At 37.3% G+C, this 19,085-nt stretch overlaps 1 protein-coding gene across 6 annotated transcripts in view; it reads left to right on the forward strand.

The window, feature by feature from the left end:
- BRD1 (bromodomain containing 1) overlaps nt 1–16,570 on the forward strand; it is a 63,940-nt gene extending 47,370 nt beyond the window's left edge. For all 6 annotated transcript variants that reach the window (XM_055711237.1, XM_055711239.1, XM_055711242.1 and 3 more), the window contains 5 exons: nt 2,471–2,606; nt 3,923–4,050; nt 9,174–9,283; nt 11,718–11,872; nt 14,665–16,570. In XM_055711237.1, the coding sequence (XP_055567212.1) occupies nt 2,471–2,606; nt 3,923–4,050; nt 9,174–9,283; nt 11,718–11,872; nt 14,665–14,848 (713 nt within the window). In that variant the 3' untranslated portion in view covers nt 14,849–16,570. The remainder of the gene's footprint in view (nt 1–2,470; nt 2,607–3,922; nt 4,051–9,173; nt 9,284–11,717; nt 11,873–14,664) is intronic.
- The last annotated feature ends 2,515 nt before the right edge of the window (nt 16,571–19,085 follow it).

Genomic DNA, 19,085 nt, shown 5'->3' on the forward strand with positions numbered 1-19,085 from the left:
CGTGTGTTTCTGTTGCATCCCTTGTTTCTCAGCATCGGCAGTCAGGCAACCGCGTGGTTGCTTTGCCCAGTGCATCACTGAAAACTCGTTCACTACCACAACCATGTATTTTTTGGTACTGATGTGGTGATGAGGAGAAAAAAAATGGCAGATGACTGAACGCCAGAATGGCTGTTTCAGTGGCAGCATGATCATAAACTGATTGAAGCAATCAAAATGTAAATCTAGTCCCTAATTTTTTTTTTTGTCCTGGATATACATACACATACAGAACTGGTGTGCACAGAGATACGTTGCCAAGCCATGTTTGGCATACATATGATTAAACATTTTATACATAGTCTTACAAGAATAAACAGCTGTTTCCTTCTACTTTCTTGGTCTATTGGGAACTGAACTGTGCTCTGCCTCTGGTAGCAATAATTACTTTGTCTTTAAAATTTAATCTGTGATCTGACTTGCTTCTGCTGATAGCTGATTGAGATTAGCTGGATGCCTGAATGGTAACTTGAGTAATGTGTCTCTGGCTTGTGGCAGAATGAAAACAAAACCGTTTCTACACCTTACTTGAAAAATAGGTCTGACAGGATGTCTAAGAATTAAAAAATAGTTATTTGCAGAGTTCTGAGATATCTCTTTTATTTCTTTTTATCTTTGCAGAATGTTCTTTCAGCTTTTCATTTCAGATGCTGTGGGAAGTGTGCTGCAATAGTGTGTAGGGGAACTGAAGCTTTCTCATAAAGCATACTCTGTTTTGACAGGTCTTTCAGCATAGTCTGAGACTGAACTTCTTAATCTCCAGCTATTTGTACTGACTTGCTGAGAACGAGAACAAGATTAATCAATAGCCTGTAGTTTGGTGCTTGAACACTTGAGACAATGCTACCTTTATATTATTTTTTTTTTTTTTTTTTTTTTTGCATAGGAAATCAAAGGCAAATACAGAAGTTAAAAAACACTCTCTTAAATGAATGTTCTACAATGCAAACTAAATGACAGTGAAAGAGAATGCTTATCTATAAATCTTTCCGACCATTAAATATATTCTCCATTTTTCTCTTTAAAATCTAAAATTGTGTTGACAATCCAAATGGAAGGTCTCCTGGGGAGGAGGGGGAAATCCCTTTAATTGCTGTATGGAATGCCTTGAAACATGACTGGATTGTACAAAATAACTTGCTAAGCTCAAGTTCCTTAGTTGTCAGCCTTCTTTGCAGAGGTCTTCATATAAGACATACTGGAAGAATTAAAACTAGTAAAGTCTTACAGTATAATGCCTTATGGAGGGGCATGTGAAGTTATATAAGGTTATTTGACTATGTCTGAATGAACGAAGATCACAATGGCCTTTAAGACACTGATAATAGGGTGGCTGGGATGGGTAGCTCGCTCTTGCAGTATGAGAAGCATGCTGGTTGTATGCCTTAAGTAAGAACTTCATTATAAGGAAATAAGTGTGCTCAGAATTGAATTAGTGTTAAAATTTTGTTCTCTTTGCAGTCTACAGCTTGCAGTAGCTGTTTGCAGGCTAGTATCATTGTCTCTAGCCAGTTTGTTTCTGTTGATATTCCCGAGGCTGTGTTGGATTCTGTCTTAAGTCCTAATGTACACAAACACACACACCACCCCCACCCCCTGCCCTTGGAGAAAAGTCTTTAAAACAGTATTTTAAACCTCTTAACTTGTCTATTTAATCAAATATGGAAGTGGCTTAATAGGAACCATACTGTTTGTGAATTAGCAAACCCAGAGTGGGATTGGTGGCAGCCCATCAAATCAGTAGTTTGTAATATAAATGCCTTTTTAATGTTTTCATTACAATTATGAAATTAACATGTAATATCCTTGGAGGTATGTAAACTTGTGCCAGGGGAAGGATAGTCAGAAGTAGTAATGTGCATATAACTGTTGAACACAGAGAACAGGCTTGATGATGTCCGTCTGAATTTACTAAAATAGAAGGACTTTCAGGAAGAAATAGATAGCATCAGGAGGGAATCCCTACCACTCTTTACTTCCAGTGTTTGAAAAGGGTTTTCTTGACCTAAGGGTGTAACATTGCATTCAAATGAGCGTTGTGGTCATTAGTAAATTTGCCTGGTTTGTAACGTTTGGTGTGTTGTTTTTTCTTCTTGTTTTTCCTACCCAACTTCTGCAGCCTGACTGTCGTAGTGGTTGGAAACATTACATAGAAAAACTGATTTGATATTCCATTTGGCACTTCCCATATTACAATCTTCACCTTTCTTTATGATACCCAAATTGCCATCCTATCTTTAAAATCTGGACTACAGGAACCTCCTATTTATAATACTGTGTTTTGAAATGAAATATGTTGTTAATGTTCATGTTCTTTCTTTTTCATCACATCAAAATACTTGAAGTGCAGAAAATAATGAAAGCAAAAAGTTGTTAATGAAAACGATGTGGTTTCTGGTTTGATGCAATTTATTTTTGTGTTATGCTGTAGGTCTGTCAAATGGTTTTGGAGATGGAAGTAAAGAGAGAGCATTAGATGATACTCCGGGAAGAAAAGTTGAACCTCGTCGCCGCTGTGCATCAGAATCTAGTATTTCATCTAGTAACAGTCTTTTGTGTAACTCAAGGTAAAACTGTAAATCCAAAATACAGAATTGGAACTGAATAGATCAGTTTTCTATACTGCTTGTGACCCACATCGGAGGATGCGTAGATTTTTTAAAAGAAGAGTACCTTTTGATTTTCTCAGCTGTGTATCAAATCTGAGACAACTTTCAGGATCGCTAGTATTCTTTTGATCAATTCAGGTTATTGCAGATTCGGGCAGTTACACTTTATACTTGACTTATGCGTCTTTTGCACTATGTAGATACATATACATATTTGTGCGTATAGTATCTTGGTTTAGTTACCTTCCTAATCCTGTCAGTAGAAATGGGTGTGTTTTATTTTGGTGAGGGAAGGAGAGAAGCCATTTCCAAAGCAGAGTTTTGTACACAGGCAAGGTAAATTCGGTAGCTGTGAAACTGTAGATTATCAGTCTGTGGTTTGGATTACTGTCTAGTTACTGCAGTGACGATAGCACCTGTGTACCTACTATTGACCTTCTCTTTGTGAAGTCGGTTAAAGATAGACTGTCAGAGTGGTCACCTCTGCCACCATTGATAAATATTTTTCCATCACCAGTGGTGCGTATCATGTAAAAGCACGCTAATCTCTGGGTAAAAGGTAGCTGTCTCCATTCCAGAGCTATGAGGATGGGGCATATGGGAGTACAGGGTAAATCTGTTGGAGGAAAAGAAGAAGGCTTTATTCATGTGTTCAAGATCAGTATTAAACTGTTTAAGGGAATGGTGTTAACGTACTCATTGACACAGGCAAAACAGACTTTCAGAAACAAAGAGAACTGAATATTGCATCTCTTGTAAATGTGATATATTGAGGAGTTGATTTAGAATAATTACTGCTCAAATTCTGTGATCTCTTACGTAAGTGTGCAGAGAACAAATTTCCCATTTTGCGTATAAGTGCTCTGCAATTGGAGGACTTGAATTTGTAGTGAAAAATGAAAGACAAAATAATTGGGTTTCCTATGTAATGGAACTGTTGGAGCAGAGGGAACGTGTTTTCATTTGGCCAGTGTCCACTCAACACTGAAGACAAAGCAGCTTCTGTCATTTGTGCACGTATAACCTGCAGAGCAATTGAGATGCAGTCACGTACTCTTTGTCTTTTGCTGATAACCAGGCAAATCTGTACATGAAAATAATCTGAGGTTTTGGCTTTTATGTTGTAGTTTGTGTTTGTTACGTAAAATGTGTTAGAGCTTGCGGCTCTGGTTTTACGGTGTACTGATGAATTTTAAATTATTTTTTTTAAGTCTTGATTTATAGTGAACAATTTTAGTTATCAAATGATGGTTTTAATATTAATACTTTGGTAGTTTCAGCCTACCGAAATGTGGTAAAGGAAAACCTGCACTTATACGAAGACACACACTGGAAGACCGAAGTGAATTGATATCATGCATTGAAAATGGGAACTATGCCAAAGCAGCAAGAATTGCAGCTGGTAACTATAATTTGCGTTCTTAATAATATTGAATGTCTATAATTTTGTCCATCTATTTCACAGATTCTAGCATTCTGTTTTCGCTGTTGAAATATATTAAACATCCTGAAAGTGGGGTTGATAGCATTGCAGAAACCACTGGTTTCTGCTTTTAATTCTTTAAAGACTGAAGAAAATGGTGCCTGATCTTGGTTTTTTGATTAATAAATGGTATTTAAAGTGCGCAAGCTACTCTAGTAATACAAATGAAAGTTGGCCTGAAGCACTACTTGTGGTTCCATTGATATTTTTCCTTGTTCGGCTTTTTGGTTTAGAACGTACTCCTCGTATACTGTTCTGTATAGACATGTTGACAGATGAGTAAGACATGGTCTGCTCTGATTCAGGAAAAACTTGAATTTGGAAGGAAGTGGAGTTTTCTAGGAATGTAGAGGATAGTAAGATAACAAATTTTAGGGAAAGAACTGTTCTGTTGGTATGGTTTTTACCTGTTTAGTATTTTCATTGCATTACAAACTTTAAGTACGTCTTCTCTTCCGTACGTAGAACTGTGTTTCAGCCTTGCAGCGTCTAGCAGGCCTGACTTTAGTTTCTGACCTTGCAGCTCTTCTCTCACTCATCACGGGTGTTCCTTGTCCAGGACTCTTTCATGTCTTTCTAGTGCTTTTATCTGGCTCTTTGTTTGCCTTAGTCTATTCTTTCCTCCTTATATGATCAGTTTTTGTCTTCCTTTCTTGAAGCTAATCTGTTGCCAGCTAATGCTTCAGTACTTTCAGTTTTAGTATCTTTATTATCTGTATGGTAACCATACGGCATTTAACCTTTATCATTTGCTTTTCTTACTCTGTCCTGGGTAGTCTTAAATTTAACAATTTCCACTTCAAGTTTCTGTTCTTGTTTTTTCAGAATTCTCCTTGATCTCTCTTAATTCTTTGTTCTCAGATACATTCTACAGCTGCCTAAAAGGAGGACCGTATGACACTTAACAGCATTATTTTATGTTACTATGTATTCTGTCTAATATGAGCTCTTTTGTCTGCTTTCTGCACCCTGTTACCTCAGCATATCAAGAAGAGGAAATAAGTAGGAGTGAGGTGAATATTCCTGCTTACAGTCTGTGCATAACGGGGAATTTTAACATGATTTACTTTTATTAGTAAAATCCCAGATTTTACAAAGAAACTTAAGCGTTGTTCATTTTTGGCAAAATATCTCAAACAGTAATTTCTAAATGCTTTAGAAACAAATACAGTTCTTGCATTTCTGCTGTCTTCAGGTCCAAGGAAAATCTTGTTTCTGTTTACAGGATGCTCTCTCAGAACCTGCAGTATGGTACATCGAGTCCTGCAGTTATGATGGGATGCGGTTTTGCATTGATTAATAGGTGTAATCATTGTAGTGCACATATAACGTTGTTAGTGTTTGGACTAACATATTTCAGTATAAGGGTGCTATTGAAATCACAAAGCCAAGTGTGCAAGTTAGGGCATGCTGTTTTCTGTAACAGTGCTGTTCAGCACTTCTGACTTGTAAGACTGAGATATGCTTTAGGGGCAGGTCCATTCAGTGTACTGGACAAGTTATTATGGAAAAATAAGTTCTGTATTCAAATATGAAGTTTATATTGAGATATAAACACAGAGGATGAAGTAAAGTTTCAAAAGTGACTCAGAATTCTGTTTAACTTTGGGGCTTGGACTTGTAGGTTTAATAGGAGAGGTTTTTTGGTTTTCAGATAGAATTATCTATATGTAATAGCTTGTTGTCCTTGGTGTGCAGGAGCACTGGAAGATGAATAGACACGTGCTATGAGTGGTTTTCATTAATAGCTGCTGTATACAGAGATGTCCTGAGGTTTGTAGGTCTTGGATTCCTTAGCAGGGTCAGGAAGTTGCTGCATCAAAAGTGGCAATGTGTTCTTCCCCCTGTCCTCTTGAACCTTGTCTAATCCTTTTGCCTGGCTATGCCTTGTTCCCTGATGTTCTCCTGTTCCCAGGTGCTCTTTGTCCCAGTTTTTTCAGTTCTTTGTCCCCATCTTCGTCCAGCCAGTTGATTCACCTTCTTGTCAGTTTTTTTTTCCTCAGTAAATCTTAGCAACAGTATTTTTTCCAGCAGTGTCTAGATGCTGTTTTCCCTTTCAGTCACATCAGACTGGTGGGCAGGGTCACATTGTAGGGGAACATTTTGCTGCGTTTGACTCAAAATAGCTTTCCCCTCTGTGTGGTCTTCATTTCAACAGGTAACATCGACAGCAGAGAGAACACTGTCCAGCCAAGAGTTACACAGTAAAAGAAAGGTCTTGATGGATTGTTCTTTAGCACAAATGATAAATCTACACTGCAGATACCACAGCTACCTCTTAGGTGGCAGTAGTTTTGGAGCTTAAATATGCTCAGTGTTAATGGATTTGTCTGCAGATTTAGGTGTTAAAATCGAAGTTTATTCTATGTAAAAAAACCCAAAACATGAGCCACACCACCATGAACAAAGAAAAAAACTCCCAAAAAAACCCTCAGCACTGTGCACTATTAATCTGATCATCTTTCAGTAAAGTAGACTTTCCTGTTTGTGGCTGAAGTTTCTGGTTTAAAATAAAATTGGCCTATGAAGAGCTCGCAGTCCTTGCTGAAAGCTATGCAGGCACTGGGTGTGAATTTCTTAGCTCTGTTTCTGAAGGCTGAAGTGCCTTAAAGTTTTGAGGCTTGTGGCACCTAATGGGTGTTTTGCTGAACTTAACACAGAAGATTAAACACAGTGACTCTGTTAGGAGAATGGTATTGAAACAGAGGCTAGTCGTTTTAAAAATATTGTAAGTAGAAAGTCTTTAAGGGAATGAAAAGTGTAAGAAGACATCCTTATCTTAAACTATGCAGGGTCTTATGTCTGGTGGTATTTCGGTACTGTTGGTTTTCAGCTGGTGAGAGTACTGTTATTTAAAATCTTTAGCAGTATGTTGGCCTGACTGCTAACTTAAATGCTGTCTCTCATGGCTTGAGGAAGTAAAGGGGGGTTTACGTTATAAAAGAAAACTAGTAACTGTATGTGCTAGTGTAGTTAACCCCCTATCACCATATGGAATACATTTCAACTAGGAAAAATTCTGAGACTCTTCTCTACCGTGTATACACCTGAGAAATCTCTGAGGGAATCTGGCTGTATGCTTCCTGACATGTTGTGCTTCTACTCAGCATTAAAATGCCATTTTCTTTCTTTCCTATCGGTTCTGTAGCTGGGAATAATGCAGGTTTCTTTTCTTTTTCGTTAGATGCCCCGAAGAAGAGACTTGTACTGGTTTTAAGTACGAGATACAGTTCTCTCTATTTTTTTTACTTTTTTTCAAAATAGTTTATGTATGAAGGATACATCAATCTAAACTTTCATGATTCCTTCTAACTGGCATGTGAATACTTGACATACTGGTATTAATAGAGAAATAAAGAAGTTGCCTAGATTGCTTTTACTATTGTGTTAGTAGTTGCTCTGGTTGTTTTATTCTGAGATACTACTGAAATGATTCATCTGGATTTAATGTGTGTTTCATAATGTCCAGTATTTTAGGTAGTCTGCTTTTCTCTTAGCAGTATAAGAATGCCTGTATGTAATTTATTTCTGTGTATTACATGTTTGTACAACTGAAGAATATTATTACTGCTTTTAAGGAGAAAGTGAAGAATGTCCTAGAATGACCTCTCTAAAAAGATACAGAAAGGAACAAATAAATAAAATAGTAAATAAATTTAGGAACTGTTTTTTCCAGGGTTATGTAGTTCAGTAAGAAACAGTGTAAATAAACAGATTGGTTTTATGGTTTTATATAATAGAATGCACTAATTAAAGACCTCTGTAAAGCCTGCTGGGGTTGGTAGCAAAGATCCTTGTTTTCTTTAGGAGACTTGTTCAGGTCTTAAAGACACGGGAAAAGTTGCATTTGTTTCTCATTCTCCTGTGATACCCACACCCATTATAGAACATAAACCAACTTTTAGTTTCAAAAACATCTAACGTCTCGTTATGCTGTGGTGACAAGTTATTATGAACTAGTGCATTTTGATACCTGATGTTACATAGTTGTGAATCTCTAGAGTTAGACTTCCCAATGAAGTATTTTCTTGAGGTGTTGATAACATACCTTCCAAATAAATTATAATTGAATTAATTGGGCTGTGGCTAAAAATTGACCTGGAATATATTGTGAGAAATAATTGACTGATTTTTTGTTTGTTTTGTGATCACCTTACACAAATTTTCCTTGCTTTTTCAGACTCTTACAAAGTCTGAAACCACTTTTTTCCAGTACTTTTTGTGATGTTGAGATAGAATGTATATCTGCATGCATGCATTATAAATGTGGTTCTGGTTGACCAGAAGGTTTCAGCCCGTCTCATGCTTCAGTGCAGTAGTGAGCAACAGAGAAGAAAACGAAGGGTTGTGGTAGAAGTGAGCAGTAACATAAACTCAGTTTTCTGTTAGGAAGAAACTGCTACTGCAGCCGCTTCCTTGAACCCTGTTGGTCTTTTTGAACTTTGCTGCAGGAAGGGGCTGGGCAGAGGCCTAGAGGGCTGATTAAACGTAAATAAATAAGTAGAATTTAAAATGCAGATTAGAATTTAGGCATAAGAATAGAAAGGCATACCGGACAAGCATTGTAAGTTATCAGGTGTTCATCCTACTATGGATATCCAAAACTCTGGAAACATACCATGCAATTTGCATCTTCAGTAGCATCATCTCTTTGACAGGATTGTCGTTGCAGTTTCAAAAGAAACTGCTTATTTGGGGTACCATAATTTTATGTTTTCTTTTGAGCTTTTTCAAAGGGAAAGGATTATTAGAATTTGGCAAACACTTCCTTTCTGAGAATTAAGGTGTTCTAAGTTATGCTGTTTGTAGAAGTGTCTAAAACCTCATTCTGTATCTGTAGGCTTAGTTTGAAGTACTAATATCATTTGAAGAGCGTTATGAATGTTACCTGGTTTTATTGGTATGTACATGAAAGGTGGTATTGGTATCTGGATTCTAATGGTCATAAGAAACTGACGAGGAAGTGAAGAACTGCAGAAGATTTGTCTGAGATTTCATTCTTTAACATTTTAATTTTATATTTAATTATTATTTGTTCTTAGAAGTTGGGCATAGCAGTATGTGGATTTCAACTGATGCTGCAACATCTGTTCTTGAGCCTCTAAAAGTAGTGTGGGCCAAATGCAGTGGATATCCCTCTTATCCAGCTCTGGTAAGTACACAGCTTCCCATCAATGCACTACTGTTTCTGGTCTGAAAATATTGGTGTGTGAACTTAAGGTAACTGATGAATTCCCATTCAGATTGAATAAAGGTGGATTATTCTGCCCTCTTTACAAACTGGATGCATGGTAAAATTATTGCAAGATCAGATGTTGAGTCAATAATCTCTACTACCCTACCTGTATTTTGAGATTTGCAATACCTGTTGTGGTTTAACCCTGGCTAGTAACTAAGCCTCACACAGCTGCTCACTTTATTTCCCCCTGGTGGGATGGGGGAGAGAATTGGAAGAGTAAAAGTGAGAAAACCCTTGGGCTGAGATAAAGACAGTTTAATAGGTAAAGCAAAAGCTGCACAACCAAGAAAAGCAAAACAAGGGATTCATTCACCACTCCCTGTGGGCAGGCAGGTGCTCAGCCATCCCCAGGGCAGCAGGGCTCCGTCACACATGACGGTTACTTGGGAAGATGAACACCGTCACTCTGAACACCCCGCCTTCCTTCTTCCCCCAGCTTTATATCGCTGAGCATGATGTCATGTGGTATGCGATATCCCTTTGGTCAGTTGGGGCCAGCTGTGTCCCCTCCCAGCTCCTTGCGCTCCCCCAGCCCACCCGCTGGTGGGGTGGGGTGAGGGACAGAAAAGGCCTTGGCTCTGTGCAAGCGCTGCTCGGCGGTAACAAAAACATCCCTGCGTTATCGACACTGTTGCCAGCGCAAATCTAAAACATAGCCCCATCCTAGCTACTATGAAGAAAGTTAATTCTGTCCTAGCCAAAACCAGCACACCTTTCTCAGTAGACTGTTTCTGCAATATACTTTATTGTTCAAAGGGTCACCTGAATAAGCCTTATAGAATCGTTTAGGTTGGTAATGACCTTCAAGATCATCAAGTCTGACCATTAACGTAGGACTGCCAAGTTCACCACTAAACCATGTCCCTAATCTTGTTAGTGTTGAAACCGCAAGGTATTTTCTGCTACAAAATGAATATAAAAATACTCTGCAGTTCATTAAAGAAACAAAAAACTTTACCGGTAGAGTTGGAATAAATTGAATGATTGTATGCAGTTGTGAGTGATGTCCTGGAAACGTAAAGCTGTTGTGCCCATGTTATTTTAGGAGGAATACACACAGTTCTACTTAAAGCTTGCAGAGAAAACGTTGTTGAGAAAATGTTTGACTTCACACATTTAGCGCTATAGAAACAGGTCATACACAATGGCTTGTAATAGACTGAACAGTCGTGACTTACACAATAAATGTGCTGGGGACATCTGGAAATGTAATCATAGCGTCAGGTTAAAACCTGTGCAGGTGAGATTCAGAGCACTTGAGTTTACGTCCTCAGAGGGTGACTCAAACAGTCTTGGGTCAGATGCTGAAAGTTTGATGATTTGATTTGTCTCTTGAATGGTGTTAGCCCTTCAGTCATGATCAGCTTAAATCGAACGCTAAAGGGCTCCTTTTCTGCCCACTCCTGTGTCAGCACTGGTGTCTTTATCTGAGTGTGTGAAGAATTGATGGAGGAATTAAAGCTCCGTCAAGAGAAGAAAGTTGTTCTCCTGATTTCTACAAACTTCCTGCAGTGTTAGCTTTCTGTTGATTTAGTTCCCATAATCAGTTCACTGTGGATTAAGATTGGTGCCAGTGTGGATGCTAGAAAAACAACGGGAGTTTGTAGGGTAGAGATGGGTGGGACAGGCACGGAGCCATATAACCCCTCTTTCTTTGGTGGAAGCTGGGTGCTTGATAAGGCTGTGATCTGACTACGAAGGAGTTTTTCCATCAGCGCGATTAGTGTGAGCAGCATCTTTCCTCCTCCCCCAACGCTGTTTAGAAAGGATTTGTGACTGTGACTGCATGTTTTGCTGAAAACAGAGTCATTAAATTGGATATGTAAGATACTTGAAAGTGATTTCTGATTTATGGCTTTTCCATTGGGGTTTTTTGCTTGTTTAGAGGGTGTTTTTTCTCCAGATTATGAGTGTGGGGCTTGTATTTTGCAGAGACAAATATTTGCACCTTAATATAGGTTGTTTCTTTAAGGTACCTGAAATTCAAAACCCAGACTTTGAGGCCAGTTATGGCTTTTAGAAATCCTGGTTCAGCTTTTCTCATTCTGAAACCTGCTTGTCAGTCTGGAATTTTGTACTTAAGTAAAATTCAGGTGTAACTTTAAGAACAGATATGGGTGAAAAATGCTCTAGAGAGAGTTTTTCCAGTTATATCTACTCCTGTGATTCTGCTATGCCTATTCAGTTTGTATCAAAAAGTAATGTAAGTGTAACAAAAAGCCAATTTATATGCAGTGGCTGCTTAGTTTGTGATTTTTTTTCCCCCATTAACTTTATTTGTAATACCTCTTGAAGTAAATTATGTAGTTTTAAAAATTAGGAACTATCCTTTTTTTCTCTCTTATAGATTATTGACCCTAAGATGCCTCGTGTTGCTGGCCATCACAACGGTGTTACTATACCAGTGCCACCCCTGGATGTACTGAAAATCGGAGAACAAATGCAGACCAAATCAGATGAGAAGCTATTCTTAGTACTATTTTTTGACAATAAAAGGAGTTGGTATGTTATTGAAATGCATTGTTTGATGTAATGAGTTGAAAATTTAAAAGCCTGTACCTTTAAAAAAAAAAAAAAATTGAAACTTTATCTTTCTTTGGATATCTTTCCTATGGAAGTATCAACTGTAATGTTAAAATTTTGTATTTGAGTCTATTCTTGGACCAAGACATAATATCATCACTGAAAGAGACCGTTTTATGGTCAGTTTGGGAGAAAATACTTTTAAGTCATTAATAGTCTTTTGGTTTGATTTGCAAACTGGTTTTATTTATTGACCTGATAAAATTGCTTCTTTGGAAGAAATTTTTAAGGTAATAGTCTTTATTATTTATCTGTATCAGCCTTCATCATTGCTTTCTGAATGCCAACACTTGTTTTCCTCCTAGTCTGCTCAAGTGCATTTTCTTTAAAATTTTAACCTGTGTAAATGCTTTAGTAACACTCTCATTTCAAATTCTTTGCCCTTTCTAAATTTTTTTCATGAAACCTTCCCTTTTTCTGTTTCTTCCATTATTAGCAATATACTCTGTGGAGCCCGAAGGGATAATTCACGCAATGAAACATTCTCTTCCCTTCCACTAGCTTGTTTGGTTTGGTTTGGGTTGGGTTTTTGTGGTGTGTTTTGTTTGGATGTTGTTTGTTCTAGGTTTTTTGTTTTGGGTTGTTGGGTTTTCTTTTTTGCCAGATAAGGAAACTTTTCATCTACCCCTCTTTTTCTCCTTTCATCAACTTGCATATTTCTTTCCTGTGTTCTTCTTAATCCCTCTCCCCCCTCCGTGTTTCTACACAGGTCAAGCTAATTTTGAATCTTTTTATATCTCGGTTTTACTCTTGAATTTGCTTACACTTTCAGGTAATCATTTTCCCCTTTAGCTGGTTATATGTGATGCCTCGTAATGCTGCCATTCTCCTGACTCCATCTCGATACGGTATCACCTAAATAACTTACTGTCTGAAATTCAGAACGGATGGTTGCTTTTCTGTCCCCATAGATCCTTCGGCATAATCATGATTCTTTGCCTTGGTCTCTCTGTTCTTCAGGTTTTTTCTTAATTAATTGGTGGTACTTCATGATCTCCTTTGTTCAGTTGCACAGGATTCCCCAAGAGCCTGCATTCTCCTTTGTTCACGGAGAACATCCAAATTTAAACATGTTCGGTGTTCTGTTTCTCATTTTTTCTCTTATTGGTATCACAAGTGTAATGTGTACTCTCCCTAGCGACTTTAATTGCTGTGATTGCTTCTTGATCTTGGGAGTCATCCAACTTAAATCCTGCTGGTCCTAAATCTTGCAAGTATTATGTGAAGCTGGCTTTAACGTATACTCTGCATAGATGGACAGGAAAGGCTAAATACTTTTCCAGCCCCTTTCCCCTCCATCCTCACTCCCCCAAATCTTTTTGGTTATGGTTCTTTTATCCTGATTATTTTGGCACTCGTCCCTCTTAACTCCCTTTAGTCTTTTACTCCTGAACCCATGTGTATGACTACAATTCACTTGCAGGGTATGTGTCATCTTCAGTATGTGATACCAGCTTCTATCACCTATGGATTACCTTTTCAGATATTCAGATTTGTTTCTTCACCTTCACTGCTTGCTTCTGGAGGACTGGGCAAGCTTTCTGTTAAAAATACCTTCTCTAAAACTTCTCTGTGATCTGTATTAAAACTGATAATGGTTAGACTGCTGCCTGTCATGCTGGTGTTACGATTCTTTATTGTTTTGTCTGTATCCTTGTACTGACTCTTGACATTTTTTTGGTTTCAGTGTGTGTGCTCAGTACGGTAGGTTTGTAGTTTAGAGTGCTTTAATAAAAATAATATTTCAACTGACAATTTTATTCAGTTTTTAAAAAAATCTTTCAATAAAGTGTTTTATATTGAACTTTACTGTCTGAATTACACATGGTTTGGCTCCAAATGGACTTCCAAACTGAGGTTCTGTTTTTAAACAGAAGCATGGCTTCTGCCATTTGCAGGGTTGAGATTGCAGACTACGGTAACATACTTTAAGAGATAGTCATTAATTTACCTGATTTTTGTTTTCCTTAATACCCATAACTTCAACCAGGTTTAAGATAAATATTTACGGAAATGACGTAAATTTACTTTACACTTCTTAATTAAATATTGAGAATATTTCATCTATAAAATATTTTGCTTTAACTAGAAGAATGGAATGTAGAGGTTTTTTCATTATCACTCTTCTACGCCCAGAAATTAATGATGTTCATGGAGCTTAAGATGGAGAAATACTCTGAATACTGAACTAGTGGGATTTCATACTTCAGAGTAAAAGCACACTGTGCAGAACTTCCTTGACAGTTTTGCTTTCCCCAAAGACCAAATTGAGATGTCTTAAATGCAGGCAAAAAATTCATCGTCTGCAAATTCCTTGTAATAGTGGAAATGAAAGAAAGAAGAGAAACAAACTGCCCCAAGTGAATCTTGAGCATTGTTAATTGTTAGTTGCTGCTGCCTGTTCTTAAATTAAAACTGTATCAGTATTTCATGGTATTTTTTTTAAGTTGATACTTGCTATCAATCATTAAATAAGTATCTTTGAATTGGATTGTACTCCTTGTTTTGTGGAAGAGGCTTTCTTAATATTTCATATTCTTAAAATATTTAAGGCAAGTAAGTACCATCTTAAAAGGAATTGTATCAGTTTATTTAAGACTGTAAACCTGATATGCTGTATGAGAAACACAATATAGCAGCACCGACATTTCTGGACAAACTTCTTGATTTTTATTCTATATTTAACATACTTATTTTACCCTTTCTTACAGGCAGTGGCTTCCCAAATCCAAAATGGTTCCCCTTGGGATAGATGAGACCATAGACAAGTTAAAAATGATGGAAGGACGTAACTCAAGCATACGAAAAGCAGTAAGAATTGCTTTTGATCGTGCTATGAATCACCTGAGTCGAGTCCATGGAGAACCAGTCAGTGACTTCAGTGATATTGACTAACAGAGATTCTACCAAGGCATGAAAAATACCACACAGACTTGAACTCTACTAATTGAACCTCTTTGTCTAAAAGAATGTATTGAAGATACAACCCCTTAATTGTTGATTCAGTGGCTGAGTTCTGCAAACTTGAAATAGTTGAGCAATTCTTCTAAATCACCATTGCCATATTGATTCATGATTTTATCGTGTTGTAGTTTGGAGGATTTTCCACTAAATCTGTTAAAATGTCTTGTTCATAGTGTTCATAATTGTACATAAATGTATATTCAACACTTAACTTATTCTGATTTTAGAAGTAGCTCTTTAATTCCTTTTATAATTTTGCTGGGGAGGGAGTTGTTTTTTGTTTCCATGCTTTTTTACTTTTTTTTTCTTTCTTTTTGAGGTTAAATTACCTAAGCACCATCTTCCAGCTGAAGGTGTTTAGTGGATCTTAAAGCCTAATATCAAAATGGCATCCAATATGTTTGCCTAAATCATATACAATATGGTGCTGCTTGTATCATTTCTTCCTTGGTCTGTAGCTTCTGAAAAAGACTTCTGAATGTTTGTGTAAATTGTTGCTCTTTGCACAAAGTACCACGTATTTAAGATTGATGTAAATTTACGATTACAAATATGTATTTTAAGAAAGGAAGTTGCATTATTTTGGAGGGTACTTTGTGGGAAAGACATCACGAAAAGAATTATACTATGTACATCACTTGCAAATCACCAAAAACACTCCATTGTTGCCCAAAATAACTTAAGATTGTTTTTGTTTAAAAAAAAAAAAAAAAAACTGGCTTAAAGCCTACAAGCACATTTTTTCTTTCAAAACCATATCCCATTTAACTCCCATTGATTTAATTTTGTTGATATGTGTGCCTCCCTGTGTTTTATTTATTGTAGAAAATGTATTAATTTGCTTTATAATGAAAAATAAAATTGACAAATATATTGATATGCATTTTTATACAGGCACATGAGACGACAACTTGCTTTGGGAGAAAATGTATTGGAAATTGTATAAAATAACTTGATGGTTTGTGCGTAATTTGATTTTTTGGTAACTTGTAATCTTTTGTTTCCAATGAGGGGATTTATGTAACTTTTAATTTAGAACACTTTGGTAGCAATAGAAACTTTGGATACATTTTTGTATGGTACATGTGATGTATATAGAATTAGTACTTTATTTTTATTTTTAAGAAGTAAAGCATTATGTTTGGGCAGGGGGAAGAAGGAGGGTGGGTTTCCAGAACTGCATTTTTATATTAAAAAGAAAAAAAAATAAAGTCAAGATATTGATTGTTGTAGCTACTTTATTCCTACCTTCACTGAGATACTGAATTTGTAACAATGAAAATGGCAAGGTATGTTTGCAATGTGATTTATAATGACTCCATTATTTATAAATGCACTGTGTTTGAACTCTTTTGCAGTGATATCTTAAATACTGTACCAAGTTATATAATATTGAAACACCAAATAATGCATATGAATGCACGAAGTATTTATGCCCAGCTTTTTTATAAAGGATTAGCAAATACAGCAAAACCAATACTTTTTAAATCTTTTTTTAAAACTTCATTGAATAGCATACTTCATTGTTAAACCTGCTTGAATCTTTATTTTAAAGGGACAATTACTTTTTAAATAGTTTTTAATGTTTTTATTCTCTATTGTTTGTAATAACCCCTTAGAAGCTTGAAATAAAATTTCTTTCTCAACTGTTAATTTTGTCCTGGATTTAGCCCCTGAGATTTTGCTGTAGTGCCCATTTTCTTTCTCCATGATTTGAGTTTTTACAGAGGCGCTAGTTCCAGCTAGATCGAACAGTAGGGCAGTAGAACCACTTGCAGCTGGTAGGACTGCCTAGTAAGTGTCTTCCAAAAATACACCCTGCATCAGATTTTATTTCAGGCTTGTTCCACCAAATACACTCGGATTTGGTGTGTGTGAAACTGGATAATGATTCACAGCCTGGTTGTGGCAGAAAGAGAAAACATTTTTTTTTGGATTTGTTAGACCTTGCAAAGTTGAAATTGCGGTTACGATAGGAGTTGGAAGATGATAATTTGGTATTTGTATGGTAAGTATTTTGATACCTGTGAAGTATGATGTCCCCGTAAAAGTCCAAAAAAAAAAAAAAAAGCGTACAGACAGTTGCAAAATGATTTCATTAGAAGGCTTCCAAAGTTCTCAGCTGCTTCTGATGGTAGCAACATAGGAGAGGAAAAAAAGAGCTCTTTTTTTTGTAAAACAAAAGCAGAGCATTCATTTCATTAGTCTGTAACATTGTTTAATGGCATCTTCAGTGAAAGCTTTAGTTCAAATTTTGCTCAGGCTTCCAAGTTTCATTTTCTGACTTTCATCTTCAGAGACCGCTTCATCAGTTCTTGGAGAAGGTAAATCTGGTGCCTTGATCTTGCAGGTGTCTGTATGTGCTTCAGAGAATTCTGAGCTGGAAAACTTGACTGATTACAAAAAGCCCATTAAGTATCCTAATGAACCACACAGCATATTCTTTTGGTGAAGCTGGCATGAAAGGCGATGCTGGTCGTCTTTTGTACACGTGATGGAAACTGTCCCAGGAGTTTCTTCCAGATGCTGCTTGAGAGGAGGCTGCAGCAGCTCGAGTATCATCCAGTGGCTCTTCAGATTGGGTGAAAGTCTAAAATAATTTCTCTGACTTGTCAGTCTTCAGTGTGGCTTGTGTGGTTTTAAAGGGCTTTCATACCTATTTAGGAAGGGAAAGTCTGGTCTCCAGAACCGCTGCATGTCCAGGTTCTGGGACGTACATCGCCAGGTACAGCTGTCGGATGAATCTGTGCATTCACAACGTGCTTCACTACATTTTAGACCAAGTTCTTCTATGACACCATAAATAACTGGTAACATAATCATAGAGTGGAAATCGGTATTCTGGGGGACGAAGGAAAGGTAAATGCCACACTGTATCTTGCCGACCTCTGGGTGAGTGTTCGCAGCCGTAAGTGGGGCGCCTAGGTGTGCGTAATTCGCTGCTCCTTTCTGGTACCATCCTTTCCCACTAATAAAGGTGAGAGACCCAGATCAGAAGCTGAAACTAAGTTTGTCTTCATTTGTATTAGAATTGTGAGAGATCATGTTACAAACATTTAAGGAAAAAAACGTGGATAAGAGGATTACCTTTTTTTAAAGGAACAGTTAAACTTGTGGGGGTTTTGTGTTTGTTGATTGTGATTTGTATTTTTTACACTAGAGGGAGCAGCGCACACAGGCCACCGACATTCCCAAGGTAACATTTGATACTCTCTTTTCAAAATGCTGCTATTAAAACTTGTTGCTGGTAAAGTATTTTCTGCTTCTAGCATTTGTAGTCCATCAAAAGTAGCTTTCTCTGATCTTGCTGCGAGTGGGCCGTTTGGGGAACGCTTGTTTCAGCTGCAGAGCCAGTACATAGAACAGCGACTGGATTCTGGCTCCGTCTGCTAGCGACGGGTGAGTTACAGTTTTATTTAGCTGTTGATTTTCTGCTCACGGCTGTACTGCTACGCATGCATTCTGTAGTGTTAGAAAGGGACTCGGAGCTGCTTGCTGCTAGTGACAGTGCAAGTCACACGTGCAGCCATTCTCACTCAAGTTTTGACGTGAAGGTTCGAGATGGGACGACTGCTTGTCCTGCAGGCTGGCGAAGGGGTTGTCTTGAGGATATGCACAAGGGAATTAAATAAACTTGGCTCTGACGTGATGGTGTGGGTAAAGGCTGTTATCTATATAAGGAAAAAGACACTTCCCTCTGCTTCGTAAGTGTAATGCAAAACGTAAATGAGGGAAGCATTTGCTGTCCACATTCTACTTAACGCCTTTTGGTTAGCTCGTTTACATTTTTGTATAATGCCATTCAGTTATGACTTACCTATTTTATCAGTTCTTTCTTGAAAGACTTATTTCCTCTAGAACTTCTCTTATAAAGTAGGAAAAGAGTAAATTCAAGCTAATTAAAGTTTGAGAAAACATTTTTGGAATAGCATGAAACGGATAAATAAGATTTTAAAAACTTTTTTTGAAATTGGTCTTTGATGGGAGAGGGCTCTGAGCTTATTTTTATCTGCCTATTTATTCAGCTTTCTTTTATTGCCTGTGCACAGAAACTCCATCTCTGCCAGTCAGGGAGGAAAATGCAACATCTCGGCAGCCGTAGTTAAGTTTATTCAAGATCTTTTTCAGTTGTTTCCATAGTGTTAAAAATCTAACACTGCAGTGGCTG

The sequence above is a fragment of the Falco cherrug genome, chromosome 5, assembly GCF_023634085.1.
Source record: "Falco cherrug isolate bFalChe1 chromosome 5, bFalChe1.pri, whole genome shotgun sequence".
NCBI lineage: Eukaryota > Metazoa > Chordata > Aves > Falconiformes > Falconidae > Falco > Falco cherrug.